The sequence below is a fragment of the Triticum aestivum genome, chromosome 7A (assembly GCF_018294505.1).
Source record: "Triticum aestivum cultivar Chinese Spring chromosome 7A, IWGSC CS RefSeq v2.1, whole genome shotgun sequence".
NCBI classification, from domain to species: domain Eukaryota; kingdom Viridiplantae; phylum Streptophyta; class Magnoliopsida; order Poales; family Poaceae; genus Triticum; species Triticum aestivum.
Genome location: NC_057812.1, coordinates 546,670,404 through 546,685,021, shown reverse-complemented (window position 1 = coordinate 546,685,021; position 14,618 = coordinate 546,670,404). Strand labels below are relative to the sequence as shown.

The following is a 14,618-nucleotide window of genomic DNA, read 5'->3' as shown; positions in this document are numbered from 1 at the left end:
CCCACCATGGCCGCCTCGCCCGTCCTCCAGGGGTTGGCCGCCCCCCGCCTCCCCACCATGGCCGCCTTGCCCGTCCTCCAAGAGTTGGCCGCCCCCTGCCTCCCCACCATGGCCGCCTCGCCCATGGCCCTCGTCCACCTCGCCTTCCTCCATGTGCCGCCGCTGGGTGCCTCGCTCGCGCCACCGCCGCTGGGTGCCTCGCTCGCGCCGCCGTTGGGTGCCTCGCTCCTCGCTCGTGCCGCCGCCGCGCTAGGTTTAGGTCTCGGGGAGGAGAAGGGGAATCGGGGGCAGAAGGGGGGGTTCGTTTTTCTTTTTTTAGCGTGCTATAAAGAAGGGGTAAAACGACTTTTCCTGTCATAGTTGACGATGTTAACGGCAAAAATCGACGGAAGTGTCATGAAAGGAAGAAAATAAAGTTAGGGTGTCAAAAAAGGAAAAAATAAATTTTTAGGGCCAAAAAGGGAACCAAAATTTAAGAAAGGGCCAAATAAGGAATCCTCGTAGCAATTTTCAAAGGTAAAAGTGATAAGTATGGAGTGTCGAACCCACAAGGAGCTAAAGGTAAGATCAATATTCTCTCAAGTCCTATCTTCCACTGATACGACTCTACATACACCGAACGTTTGCTTCCATCTAGAAATGAGAAATAAAACTATGTTACGGGTATGAAGAGGGTAACTTTGCATGATATAGGAGAACTAAAATATAAAAGTAGGTGTTGTTAAAATAAAGTTAGAATACATTACTATATATTATAAATAGCGAGTGTGGAATAATGATGGATAGGTGTGCGAAAATAGTCATAGGCAATTGTTAACAAGATCGGTAATCATTATTGCAATTTCATATGAGGGAGAGGCATAAGCTAACATACTTTCTCTTCTTGGATCATATGCACTTATGATTGGAACTCTAGCAAACATCCGCAACTACAAAAGATCATTAAGGTAAAACCCAACCATATCATTAAAGTATCAAGTCCCCTTTATCCCATACGCAACAACCCCTTACTCGGGTTTAAGCTTTTGTCACTCTAGCAACCCACTATAAGCGAATCATGAATGTATTGCAACACCCTACAACAGGAATCCTTCACGTGTGCGCGGCACGGAAGGCACCATAGGACAGAACCAAAATAAAACATACAACTCAAACCAATCTATACCATCAATCAACCCAAAGGACAAAAGAAATCTACTCAAAACATCATAGAATGGCAACACATCATTGGGTCATAATATGTGGCATAAAGCGCCATGTTCAAGTAGGGGATTACAACGGGGTGCGGGAGAGTGGACCGCGTAAAAAAGATGAGGATGGTGATGTTGATGAAGACGATCACCGCGGCGATGGTTCCCCCGGTGGCACTCCGGTGCCACCGGGAAAGAGGGGGAGAGAGTCCCCCCCCCTTGTGCTTCCTCCTCCATGGCCTCCCCCTAGATGGGGAGAAGTTCTCCTTCTAGTCCTTGGCCTCCATGGTGATGATGGCCCCCTCCGGGATCCTCCTCCATGGCCTTCGGTGATGATGGCCCCCTCCGGTAGGGTGCTAGAGAGGGCCTAGATTGGTTTTTCGTGACTACAGAGGCTTACGGCGGCGGAACTCCTGATCTAACTTTATTTATGAGGTTTTGGGATTTATAGGAGGTTTTGGGATTTATAGGAGGTGTTGGCGTCGGGGACAAGTCAAGGGGGCCCACGAGGCGACGACAAGGCAGGGGGCGCGCCCTAGGGAGGTGCGGGCGCCCTCCACCTTTGTGGTTACCCAGGACTCATCTCTGGTATCTTTTCGCTCCAGTATTTTTTTATATTTTCCAAAAATATTCTCCGTAAATTTTTAGCCCATTCCGAGAACTTTTATTTTTGCACAAAAAAATGACACCACGGTAGTTCTGCTGAAAACAACGTCAGTCCGAGTTAGTTCTAATCAAATCATACCAAAACCATATAAAATTGTTATAAACATGGCATGAATACTTCATAAATTATAGATACGTCGGAGACGTATCAACTAGCACCCGTAAAATTTCGTCCAATTTCGAGAATTTTTATTTCTACACAAAAAAGCAACAAGATAGTTATGCTGAAAACATTGTCAATACAAAATAGTTACATTCAAATCATACAAATTATAGGCCAAAATAAAAGCAACGTGTTTGAAAAAAGTAGATACATTAAAGATGTATCAGTGTTAATGACCCCGGACAGACCCCAGGAATGCCCATGTCTCCGGGCACCCGGACTGCTCAAAAGGCATGGGGCTTCTCTGGTGCCTCCGGGCACCCGGACCTCTACAGGTGGTCACAAAGAGTCTTCAAAAACAATCTTCCAAGAGTGGAAACTTTGGAGAAAATATTATATGGACTTTGATTGAGTTTCCCGACTTCTTAATATTCGCAACACCTCTCAATAGTACAGATGGCCTACAATTGAAGAACACCGTCAATCTCAGTCGTACGAAGATGCTCATAGGGGTAAGGTGTGCGTGCATGCGTTCATAGAAATGAGTGTATATGCATATGTACGAGCGTTTGCGTATGTACTGTGTTAAAAAGACATTCTAAAATTTCCCGCAAAAAGAAAGACATTCTAAAATTAAATTGGACGGAAAAATAAACGCCCCGGCCATCGAATTGCTCTTTTCGTCGCTAGAGAAACAAATATACCTGGCCATGGATAGCCCGGCCCGATCGGCCCAACCCGACCCGGCCCGGCCCGACCTTGTCCATGGGCCGGACTCGGGCCTAGGTTTTGAGCCCGAAGCCCGAGCCAGGCCAGGTCTGGGCCCGTCGATTTCGCCATTTAAGAAAGAGGCCCGACCCGTGGCCCGAGGCTCGACGGGCTTTTAATGTGATGGGTCGGGCTCAGGCCCGATTTTTAGGCCCGACGGCCAAGCCGGGCTGGGCTCGAGCCTGGGGTTTTTGCGTCGGCCTTTGGTTGGCCCGGCCCGGACCGAGGAATGGCCAGGTATAGAAACAAACAACCCAAACCAGCAGCGTGCAAACCACGGGCCTCTCCGACTATTCCGTGGGCAGCATTCGCGACATGGTCGGCTCAGAATGTCGACATGGACGAATATCCTTGGCCCACAAGCCCCCCGACCGCGCGTGCTCGCCACCCGATTGGCCGGCGGAGCGTCGCGGGTATAAACGCTGGTGCGCGTCGCCTGAGCCGCACGCCGCCGCGCACTGTCTCTTTCCAACGCACCCGAGCAGTCAACTGAACGGCAGCCAACCAAGCGTCCCAGCCGGTCACCGGGAGGCTTCGCCGCGTGGGTGGGCGTCCCGGGAGCAGCAGGAACGATGCAGTCGCTGCAGGACAAGGCGTCGGAGTGGAGCGGCGTGGCGGCCGCCGACGCCTTCGCCATCGACGAGGTCAACGTCTTCGAGGCGCTCGGCGGCACCCCGCAGCCCTTCGTCGACCTCTCCACCAACTTCTACACCAGGTCCGCCCCGATCTGCTCCTCCCGCCTCCTCTGATCTGGGTTTCCCCCCTTCTCTGATTCTGTCGTCTGACCTCCTGGCCGTGGTTGAATCGGCGGAGCAGGGTTTATGAGGACGAGGAGGAGTGGTTCCGGGAGATATTCTCGGGTTCCAAGAAGGAGGACGCGATCCAGAACCAGTACGAGTTCTTGGTTCAGCGGATGGGCGGCCCGCCGCTATTCTCCCAGAGGAGAGGTAACTTGATCTTATTGGCGTCTTTGTAACTTGATCTTATTGGCGTCTTTGTTCCTTGTAGCCTGGAAATATCCCTGTTTCCACTTGCCCAGTTGCCTGCCACTGAAGACAGTGCTTATGCTGAATCATATGAACTTCCTATCAATATTTTGAGTTGAAATGCTTACTTGTTGCCTAATAGCTTGAAACGATCGGTATTTAAATTCTGAAATTGACTTAGAAGTTCATTCTTGAACCTAAACTTTTAGGAAAGACAGGCAGTTTGTAGAATTGTGGAAATCAGCTCTTGTTTATTTACAAATAGATGACCCAACTTTGTACTAAAGTTAGTATAAAGTTGAGTCATCTATTTTGGAACGGAGGGAGTACATTTCAGGTCAACCTTCTGCAGAACCATTAAGCGTTTCTTGATAACAACATCCTACTACTATTGTTCTCATTGGATTTTTCTGTTCTTTCCCCCTAGTTATCAGGCAGTGCTGTTGCCTGATAATGCAGGGGACTACGTGCAGATGATTTACTGCTTTGTTCGTCTGTCAGTTAACTGCTTGCTGCATCTACCGTTTATCTGATGTGAATGGATTAGAATTACACTTGGTTATGTCAGGAGACTGCTTTTCTTTTTCTTAAATGGATTAGAATTACACGATTGACTATATTATTGCCAAAGGGTGCTGGAAAGACTCCGACAGGGAATTGCATTTGAGCAAACCACGAAAGCAACAAAAAATATATATTGAGAGCTAGGAGTAGAGTCTGAGAGGAAGAATTATGTAGCACTTATGGCACGTCATCTGCCCTGGAGACCAAGGTTCCTAAGCAGGTGGTGCCCTCCGGAACCCAGAGATGAGCTTCATATTTAGTGCGAGTCAGTCAAAAGATCACACACTGAATTTCTCTGGCACTGAAAGGTTCCCCTAGATGGCTCCTTCCAAACTTCCCAAATCACCAAAATGATCATCTGGGTTTATCGGTGGCATACTTTGTCATATCTTTATCTAGCAACAATACTTTATTAATATCATAAGTTGCATACTTGCAGTTCCCAGTCAAGACATACTATGTTTTCTAGTACTTGTGTAATGAGTAGTTACTAGGTCGAATGAGTTCCATTTCACCATTTCCTGTTTGAACACCTATATCTATATCTATATGCTTCTAACACAAAAATGTTTGAAAACCCAATATTTGTCCTGTTGTTCTGTGCCACTTACTTGCCCATCAATTTCTTGAACCTTTTTGGGTGTGGTCAAAGTCATGCTATTTATTATTACTAGGTGTTCCACGTTTTATACCTTTGTCATAATTTGTGTCATCTTGTAATCATGGAAATTAATAGCAACACGAACCGTCGACGTTACCAAACACTTGCAATTCATATTTTTTCTGATCCTAATTACTTGCTGACCTAACACTATCACTCTCTCTGATTCTCATAGGACATCCTGCCCTGATAGGACGACATCGACCATTCCCAGTTACCCACCGAGCTGCGGAGCGATGGCTGCATCACATGCAGCAAGCTCTGGAGACGACAGAAAGCATAAACCCAGATACAAAACCCAAAATGATGAATTTTTTCAGGTCTGTGTTATGACTGAACTAGTGAAATCTGCATCAAGCATTTGGCAGCATATCAACCAAGAGGCTAAGATATTGTCATTTGTTATCTGGTTCCAGGCACACTGCATACTTCCTTGTCGCCGGTAATGAGATGACAAGGCAAACGCAAAGTGTACCTCCCTGCAAGCATGCAACGAGCAAACCAGCCGAGTAACCGCTCAAACTTAACCGGTTGAATAACGATTTCAGCTCCCGTGTTCCTAATAGGATTCCCATGTTCAATGGGATCAAGCTTATTTATGCATTATGCATTATAGGGAACGACACGCCTGATGTTCTATGGGCAGCAACACTTGAGCAGAGAGCATCTCAAAATTGATAAATTGCTTACTTGAAATGGTTGTACTTCCTCTTCTCTCTGGGTTTGTGTTTGAGGGCACAAGTTCCTATGCTGTATAGGTGCTGAACTGCTCGTGCTATTCTATCCAATGCTCTTATCAGTTAAGCATGGCATTTCAACCCAGCTTATTAATTTTCCTTGAAAGATAAACACAACTTGTTACACTTATTAAACAGTAGAATTTCAACTGTGGTTTCTGCCAGAAATTGCTTTTGGATCCCGGGCTCCATGGAGCCTGGATTTTTGGAGAAAAAAAACAAACAAAAACCATGTCTTTAAAGTTTCAAAATTCTGAAAAAATTTGCACATGAACCTAGGGTTGTATTCTAGATCTCTGTAAATCTTCATGATTAAAATTGTTGTGGTTCAAGCTGCACAAAAACAAAAATCATGTCTTTCTAGCACATACACTTTTTTCACTATAAAAGTTCATGATTTTGGGTTTTTATACAGCTCACACCAGTATTTTATCATGAAACTTTACAGAATGTAGTATACATATCAATGCCCATGTGCATTTCTTCAGATTTGTTTTGAAACTTTTAAATATGATTTTCGAATTTTTCAAAAACAGGGCTCCATGGAGCTTGGGAGCAAGATATCCACTCTCGGTTTCTGCTGGCTTCTTCTCTTGATTTTTATAGAAGTAAACCTACATGTTCGTGGTGTTGAGAGAATTTGCCATCCAATTTATTTTACACTGTAAATTATTTTGTCAAGGATTTCTGGAAGGGAACATTAAACCCGTTAAGTGTCGGGAGAACGGCGGGCAACCATGTGCCATGTGGCGCAAACTGGTTGGCCGCGGTGAGAAAGCTTTTAAAATATATATTTTAGATGGAGGTGAAGATTCTTTTTGAAATGTTTTTTTTCCTTTTTAGATGGAGGTAAGGACCCCATGTATTTTTTTAAATGGAGGGCTATGTAAAGTGGCGCTCGCCGGTAATGCTGTGGTGGTAATTTTTTTCTTTATTCTTTTTTACTTTTTTTTTAGATGAAGGTGAAGATTTTTTCTGAGATGTTTTTGATGAAGGCGAGGATCCTTTGTATTTTATTAAATAAGAATTTGTGCACAACTTCCTCTTAAGCAGTGACCACTAGTGACATGGAAGGGGCGTGGTATAAGCACAAGGAAGGTACTTGGATCGATTGGGATTGGGACGCATACAGTTGCAGGCATGTATGTGCCCACCTTGTTGCCTAGAGTAAAATAGCACGAGGCAGCCTTGTAGACCGAGTCCAGACTGCAAACACATAAACAATTGCACTTACTACACTATCCATCTTTATCAGTAGTATAATTCGGAACCAAACTTTCACGTTCACACACCCATTCGTATATGGGGGCAAGACTCGCAGTTTTATTTGCAGTAATAAACGGGAGTTTATTCATACGACCGGATATCACACTCCCGGCTGGTTCAGTAAGGTTGTTGTAGCAACTTGTGCTGCTATGATCATGGTCGCCCAATCCCTCCATCGTACGGCGGAGGGGCTCCAGGGCCGGCCGCCGTACGGTAGGCCACGCTGTCCGCATGGTCTGCCTCCGCATATAGGGCGGCGGCTAGGGTCGAGAGCATCGGCTGGAAGGAAAACACGAGTGTCCATAAAGATTCATCAGGTACATATAATTACTCGATTTCAGGACACTGCAGAAGAGTAGTATAACTGAAGGAGAAGACGACGACAACGAGGATGAAATGAGCAGTTTGGATGGAAGCACTCACGACCGATCCCGACTTCGTGGCAGACGGAGCCGCTCATGATCACCGCGGACACGACGAACAGCGCGATCTGCAGGAGCACCATGAAACGGCCAGCTCTGGCCAAGGACGCCATCGTAATGTGACTGGGTTGTACTTCCTTCATTTCAAAATAAGTGACTCAACTTTCTAATAACTTTAGTAGGGACTATACTGTAATTAGTTAGATGATTGAAGCTGTGTTTGTTTGTAGATGCTGCTGGCCGAAGGCTGCTATTTATAGATGTCGATCGACCCCTCCCATGACAAAGAGGAAGATTGCCTTGGCCCATTAATTTCCTTATATTTTCTCAGGCATATTCGAGCTCGAGAGATCAAGCTTGGTGGCGGCAGCTGCCAGTGCGCTGGTGTGATTTTCCGGCAAGGATAATCGCACTACTTTTGGTTTTGGTGGGCACACAGACGGTGAATCGATTTGCTCAAATTTCTCGGTTTAGTCAAGGCTGGTGAGTGGTGAGTGATGACAACCTGGCCGTGCACGACCGGCACAGAGAACCGACGACTCGACTCTCGGGTCGTCTTGCAGTCTTGCCACGAAGGAAAAGCTATAAGTAGGGTTTCACTCGCCTCGCGTTTGACCCGCTGTACTCAGGGCATTTTCAAACGTTTGACCCACAAATTTGCCCTGCCATCTATCCACGGACATTGATGCTGAAGGCCGCCAATCAATAGTGTCTGCATACATTTCAAACCACATTTAACTCAACCGAACGAAATTCATGCAAACCGTCTGATACTCATTAAAATTTGGATAGAAAATAGCACAAATCATTCATACGGAGCATGCAAATAAGTCTAGTATAACAATGTCTTAAATTTAGCGAGATTAATCAGATGTCCAACAAGTTTTTCATCAATGGGCCATGTCGTCCCACACATACCGTTCCTTCAGTTTCGTCCAACAACGTGTGAACATAAATGGCCGTCCCTTCTATCCCGTGGTACATCATGCAACGCGTGTGGGCTACATAATGTGTAGACCAATATTGGGTGAATCTATACCTACTAATAAAGTAAAGTGTGTTTCTTCAATTTTTTCATCCGTTCATCAATATTAAAATTTTCTAAGATTTGTTCTATCCGATATGGTAATAATTTTTTGTTTGCTAGAACAAAAATAATTTCGCAGGAGACAGCTGGGCCGAAACTGGTCCTGTGCTCATTTTTTCGAGCTGGGCCGCGGTGGTACTAATCCACTTTGTGGCTTTGTCAACCACGTGGGCCAAACTGGGCCTGATCCGCACTTCTTTTAAAGAGCGTCAATTGGAGTAGTAGCAAAAATATGTCTTGTGAGGGTCCGAACTCATGACCAGGCCATCCGTTGAAAGGCTTCAGCCAACTGAGCTACTATGCCTGTGTTGCCAAAAAGGGTTTGATAATGTTTAAATAGTCCCACCTCGCTTATTTCCATTCAATCACATCAATTTATATACGTTGGCAACTTTTACAGGAATCAAGGAGCAATATTGATAATCAACAAATGGGGGGTTGACAATAAACGAAAGGCATCATAGACTTTATGGATGGTCAGTCCTATTAAATTTAAATGGAAGGAGGAAGAATAGGAAGAAAGATCACGTGATGAAGGAAGAGACTCTCTATATATATGGTGGGCTGATTAAAGGAATTCACTGAGACATAATGATGGTAATTAAGGGGGGAAGAGAAATAGGAAGGCCGCGTTGATGGGGGAGACATGATCGGCTGATTAATGGGGCTAATTAAGGAGGGGAGGAAGAGGACTAGGAAGACCAAGAGGGTGCTTGGATACAAGGGAGTTCCAAGCACCCCTGACTAAAGAGAGGCTAGGACTAGTCTTGAGGCTAAAATCTTTTAATCATGGGAAACCTACTAAAATATGTATTAGCTCTCTCTCTCCTCATTTAATTCCTCTCCTTAGTTCTGGATTGGAGGGTTTGGAGGATAATAAATGCTCAATAACTAGATTTTAGTCTTTTTAGTATTTGGATCCAAGCATGGGTGAGACTAGCAAGTTTTAGTCCCACTACTTTTAATCATGGGACTAAAACGTATCCAAGCATGCTCCAAAAAACAGGAAGACCACCTTGACACGGAAGGACATGCCGCGATCAATAATGAAGTGGAAAAAAGCCCTAAAAACCCTTAGAAGTCGCTAATAAAAAAATATGTTTTTGTCTTCATGCAAAAATTGCTACAAGTAATGCTAACTTCGAAAACCACTATGTTCAAAATAAATAAATTCAAGCACCAAAAAACAGGAAGACCACCTTGACATGGAAGGACATGCCGCGATCAATAATGAAGTGGAAAAAAGCCCTAAAAACCCTTAAAAGTCGCTAATAAAAAAAATATGTTTTTGTCTTCATGCAAAAATTGCTACAAGTAATGCTAACTTCGAAAACCACTATGTTCAAAATAAATAAATTCAAGCACCACTATTACCTGCCCTTAAACCACAAATATTGTGGCAAAAGTACCAACTGTCCAAGGAGGAGAGAGCCACACCTCCTTATATACTGGTTGGCTAATTAACCTTCAATAGGGAGAGCTAATTAAAAGGATTCTTGCGACATGGATATACATAATTAAAGGAGGTACACATATGATGCTCATTTAAACGGGATAATAAAATTCCTTGATCGGGCATACGTGATTTTGTTTTTGCATCTTGATCAGTTCTCTTGAATCAACGAAGCTACGTATACATTGAATTGGACTTTAACTGGCTAGCCCTCATTTCGGTGTTCACTCATTAGTAAAGCACGGCTGAAATGTCAAACAATGGATACATTAATTACACTTTTTACAAAGATGGTTTACTTGAAAGAACAACAATTCTTCATGTTAGTTATGTGGGTCATAAATAAAATCATCACTTATATTTTAGGTCATACATTTGTTTAAGAGAAATCATAATTATTGGATTACGACTGCTGGAGTGTGATAATTTTTTCTCCCGTTGCAACGCACGGGCCATTTTCCTAGTGAATAATTAAATAAGTTGAGCAAGAAGAAGCAAAACTTATGATCTCCTTCTCTGCCGCATGTAATGGCCATCTTGCCTCCAGCTGACCAACCACATGACAAAACTTGGTGATGCTGGTCCGGATAGCGTACCAACGATACGATAACAACCTCACATTGCGTTCTTGAATTATGTGCATGTCTGTATGGCGCAATGTGTTTTCGCGCGTGAAACGATTCATGCACTTGCTGTCACAAGGTCCCTCCTCTACTCCTGCCTATGAAATTAGGGTATATGGCCAACCACACATCGCATAACGGCTCATCCTCCATGGTCGAGTACCCCGCCATCCTTTGTACTCAGAAAAAGCGACCTGGCTTCCGAAATTAAGCTTAATGGAAATTTGATCGAACACCTCTGAGCGTGGTGTCCTCCATGGAGGTCATCGGCAGGGGGCGGAGTGTACCTGAGTACAAATGGCTTCAGGGTGGACAACGATGTCGTAAAGGCAAGCGGGCGCGTCAGTGTTGGTTGCGGACGTCTAGCAATGCTTTTGTGGCGGCCGGAGAGGTACACAGGCGAAGGCGAAGATGGAGGGTGCGGATCCAAAGCAAGAGGAAGAAGGGGCAGAGTGGCAGGAAATGGGACCGTGAGTGGGGATTTAGTGGGCCTCGGGTGTCGAAGTCCTACATGGCTGCTGTCTGGACTCCCGCCACCCCATCCCCCACTATGTCTCCACTTTGTGTGAGAAAGCACGTCCAGACCGCTGTGCAGACCGATACATGCCTACGCTAGATGGCACAACATGTCCGTATCACACGGTCCGGATGGTTATGGGCAGTTTAAGGGACAGCGTTGGAGATGCCTTTAGTATATTTCCATCTCTTTTCCCCCAATCTTATTATATTTTTATCTATCTGTCGTCTTTGATATACTTGTACATTCTATTGTCTCCATTTACCATCTTGTGGACTAAGGGCATCTCCAACACGTACCCGTAAACCGAACATCACATCCGTCTGCAAACATTAATGCGGAATCCGGCCATTCAAAGCTATCTGTATACATTTTAAATCATGTTTCAACTAACCAGGCAATTTTTGTAAACCACGACAAAATTCATCAAATTTCTGATATAAAATAGTCCAAATCATCTGTCGGTGTCCTGGGAACGAGGGTACCCAGACTTACCTGCCTGCGGCCCAGGGCGTGGCTTCACCGGCGGCCTGGTACGACCCATCTTCATTAACCAACGCTCAAGACGCTCCCGAGGCGGACGACACAAGACCTCCTCAGGAGCAGCCTCACTAGGCTGGCTCGTGAGGAGCTGATAGATCAAGGCGAGGGGCACCTCGTGAGGTTCTCGTGACGTGAGCCATGACGACCAAGGCCAGGCAGGCGCCAGCGGGCGCAGAGTGCCAGTTTCCTCTTTGGTGCTAAAGAGGCCGGCGCAAGCGAGGAGTCCCGAGGTGTCAGGCAAAGATTTCCATATCGGTGCAACGAGACCAAGACCAGCAGGACGGCAAGACGGAGGTCATCATGAAGCCCACGGTGGCGTCACCACCAGAGCCTTTGGCAGGCGAAGACCACCTTTTGTCAGGATAACTTGTACTCATTGTCCCCCTTCAAATTGGCCGTTGTGGGATCCCTTCCCGCCTGATATTTGGGGAGAGGACCCGGGCCTCTATAAATAGGGCTAGCCACCACCATAGCAAAGGACGGATCATTTAGATCATCCCCAACCACACAAGCTCATCGAGCTCAAGAACACCTCTCCTTAGGAGGTTGTTCTTCCCTTGTACTTGTTCATCCCCAGCCTACAAGGCAATCCACCACACCACACTAGAGTAGGGTATTACACCACAACGGTGGCCCGAACCAGTATAAACTCTTGTGTCCCTTGTTCCTCGGGTCCGGCGAGCTAGGCTTTGAGATCGTTACGAGAGTGAGAGGTAGGGGGAGAGAGATCTTCGTGCGCACCCCAGTGTTCGAACCTCAAGGGTTTGCCGGAACCCGTAATACGACATTTGGCGCACCAGGTAGGGGTGCGCCAAAGTTCCATCCCTCCGTCGGCTCCGCCTCTTCGTCCGGTCCCCATGGCCAGCGCGGCTCCTCCGACTGGATCGGCGAGCGACCTCGGCGGCGCTAGGGGGCTCAGGGCCTTGGCCCCCGCCCAGCGAGTTCAAGCCGGAGATGCCGCCCCGCTACAACGATGCGGCGGATCTGTCGACCTTCCTGCTGGCATACGAGGAGGCCATCTTGGAAGCTGGAGGCGATGATAAGGTCATGGCCAACTGGTTCCCCATGGCCCTCGCTGGCGCGCTGCGCGCCTGGCTGCTCAACCTGCCAGGATCCTTTGTGGCCTCTTGAGAGGAGCTACGCGGCCTTTTCGTTGCACGCTTCGCGGCACCAGCGCCTGTCGCCGTCGCGGCCCTCCTCGATGGCTCGTAAGCGCCACCCTCAGACTGCCACACCAAGCAGTTCTTCCGCCAGATCGATGCCGCCTCTGTGCGGCGGGGAGCCCCTTCAGGATGGGCGGCGGCCAAGGCCGACCTCACCTTCGACTCAGGGGATCACCCCGCTACCACAGCCGGCTCGGGTGCACTCCCAATGCTCTGCACGCCCACCATCTGTCGCCATGACCAAGACCCTCATCGACGGCGGAGCTGGCCTCAACGTGCTCTCCGTGGAAGCTTTCGGCTTGCTTCACGTGCCGTACGGCCGGCTCCGCCCTGCCAAGCCTTTCTTTGGAGTCGGCAGTGGGTCCACCAACCCCTTGGAGCAGATACGCCTCCCGGTCACCTTCGGTACCCGGGACAACTACCGCACCGAGCTCATCGACTTCGACATCGCCCGCATCGGCCTCCCGTACAATGCCATCCTCGGGTACCCTGCTTTAACTCAGTTCATGGCAGCGACCCATCTGGCCTACAACCTCATGAAGATGCCGGGCAGCAGCGACGTCCTCACCGTGGCCGGAGACACCAAGGAAGCTCTAGCGGCCCTCAAGGTTACCTTTAGGGCCGCAGCGGCAACGCGCCTGGCCGGCGAAGCCACCCTAGGGGCTAAGGAGGCCGCGCTGGCAAAGAAGAAGCAACTATTCACTCAATACCGGGACGAAACGAAGCAGGTGCCGGTCGAGGTAAATGGATCCTCAGGGGCCACCTTCACCATAGGCACTGGCCTCAACCCGGGTCAAGAGGAGGCATTAGTGAAGTTCTTGCGCACGAACAAGGAGGTATTCTCCTGGGAACCCAAGCAGCTGGTAGGGCCCCCAAGGGGGGTAATCAAGCATCACTTAAGGGTGTGCCCCAATGTGCGCCCTGTGAAGCAGAAGGCGCGGCGACAGTCCATGGATAAGCAGTCCTTCATCGTCCAGGAAACTCACAAGCTGGAGGCGGCAGGTGTCATTAGTGAGGTCTGGTACCTAGAGTGGTTGGCAAACCCCGTCGTCATTCCAAAGAAAGGCGAGGAGGAACGCATGTGTGTCGATTTCACCAACCTCAACAAGGCATGTCCCCAAGACCCGTTCCTGCTTCCGCGTATCAACCAGATCGTCGACTCCACCGTCGAGTGCGACCTGTTGTGCTTCCTGGACGCGTTCTCGGGCTACCACTAGATCAAGATGGCAGTGGAGGATGTGGAGAAGACCGCCTTCCTGACCCCGTGCGGGGTGTACTGCTGCACCTGCATGCCGTTCGGACTGCGCAACGCTGGGGCGACCTTCCAGCGGCTGATGCACATCACCCTGGGTCAACAGCTCGGCAAAAACGCTGAAGCCTACGTCGATGACATCGTGGTAAAATCTCGGGAGGCAAGAACCCTGATTCAGGACTTGGAGGAGACCTTCGCTAGCCTGTGCCAGGTGGATTTGCGGCTCAACCCGGAGAAGTGCGTGTTCGGTGTCCCCTCTGGCAAGCTACTGGGTTTCCTCGTTTTTCACAGAGGGATCGAGGCTAACCCCGAGAAGGTCAAGGCAATAGAAGACATGAGCCCACCACAAACTCTCAAGGAAATGCAGAAACTTGCAGGCTGCGTGACCTCGCTGGGGCGCTTCATCTCCAAGATGGGGGAGCGCGCTTTGCCGTTCTTCAAGCTGATGAAGAAGAAAGGCCCGTTTAAATGGACCCTAGAGGCAGATCTGGCGTTTCAAGATCTCAAGAGACACCTAACCAGACCACCGGTGATGGTGGCACCTCGCCCCCTCGAGCCTCTGGTGCTCTATCTGGCTGCTACGCCTCACTCCGCCAGCGCGGCATTGTTGGTGATTT

At 47.9% G+C, this 14,618-nt stretch overlaps 1 protein-coding gene across 1 annotated transcript; it reads left to right on the top strand.

The window, feature by feature from the left end:
• Positions 1–3,291: 3,291 nt before the first annotated feature.
• LOC123148106 (two-on-two hemoglobin-3) lies at positions 3,292–5,742 on the top strand (the record flags this gene model as incomplete). The annotated part of the gene is given in 4 exon segments (XM_044567461.1): positions 3,292–3,442; positions 3,544–3,674; positions 5,114–5,258; positions 5,355–5,742. Coding segments are annotated over 4 exon segments (516 nt in total). The 3' UTR covers positions 5,452–5,742.
• Between the last annotated feature and the right edge of the window lie 8,876 nt (positions 5,743–14,618).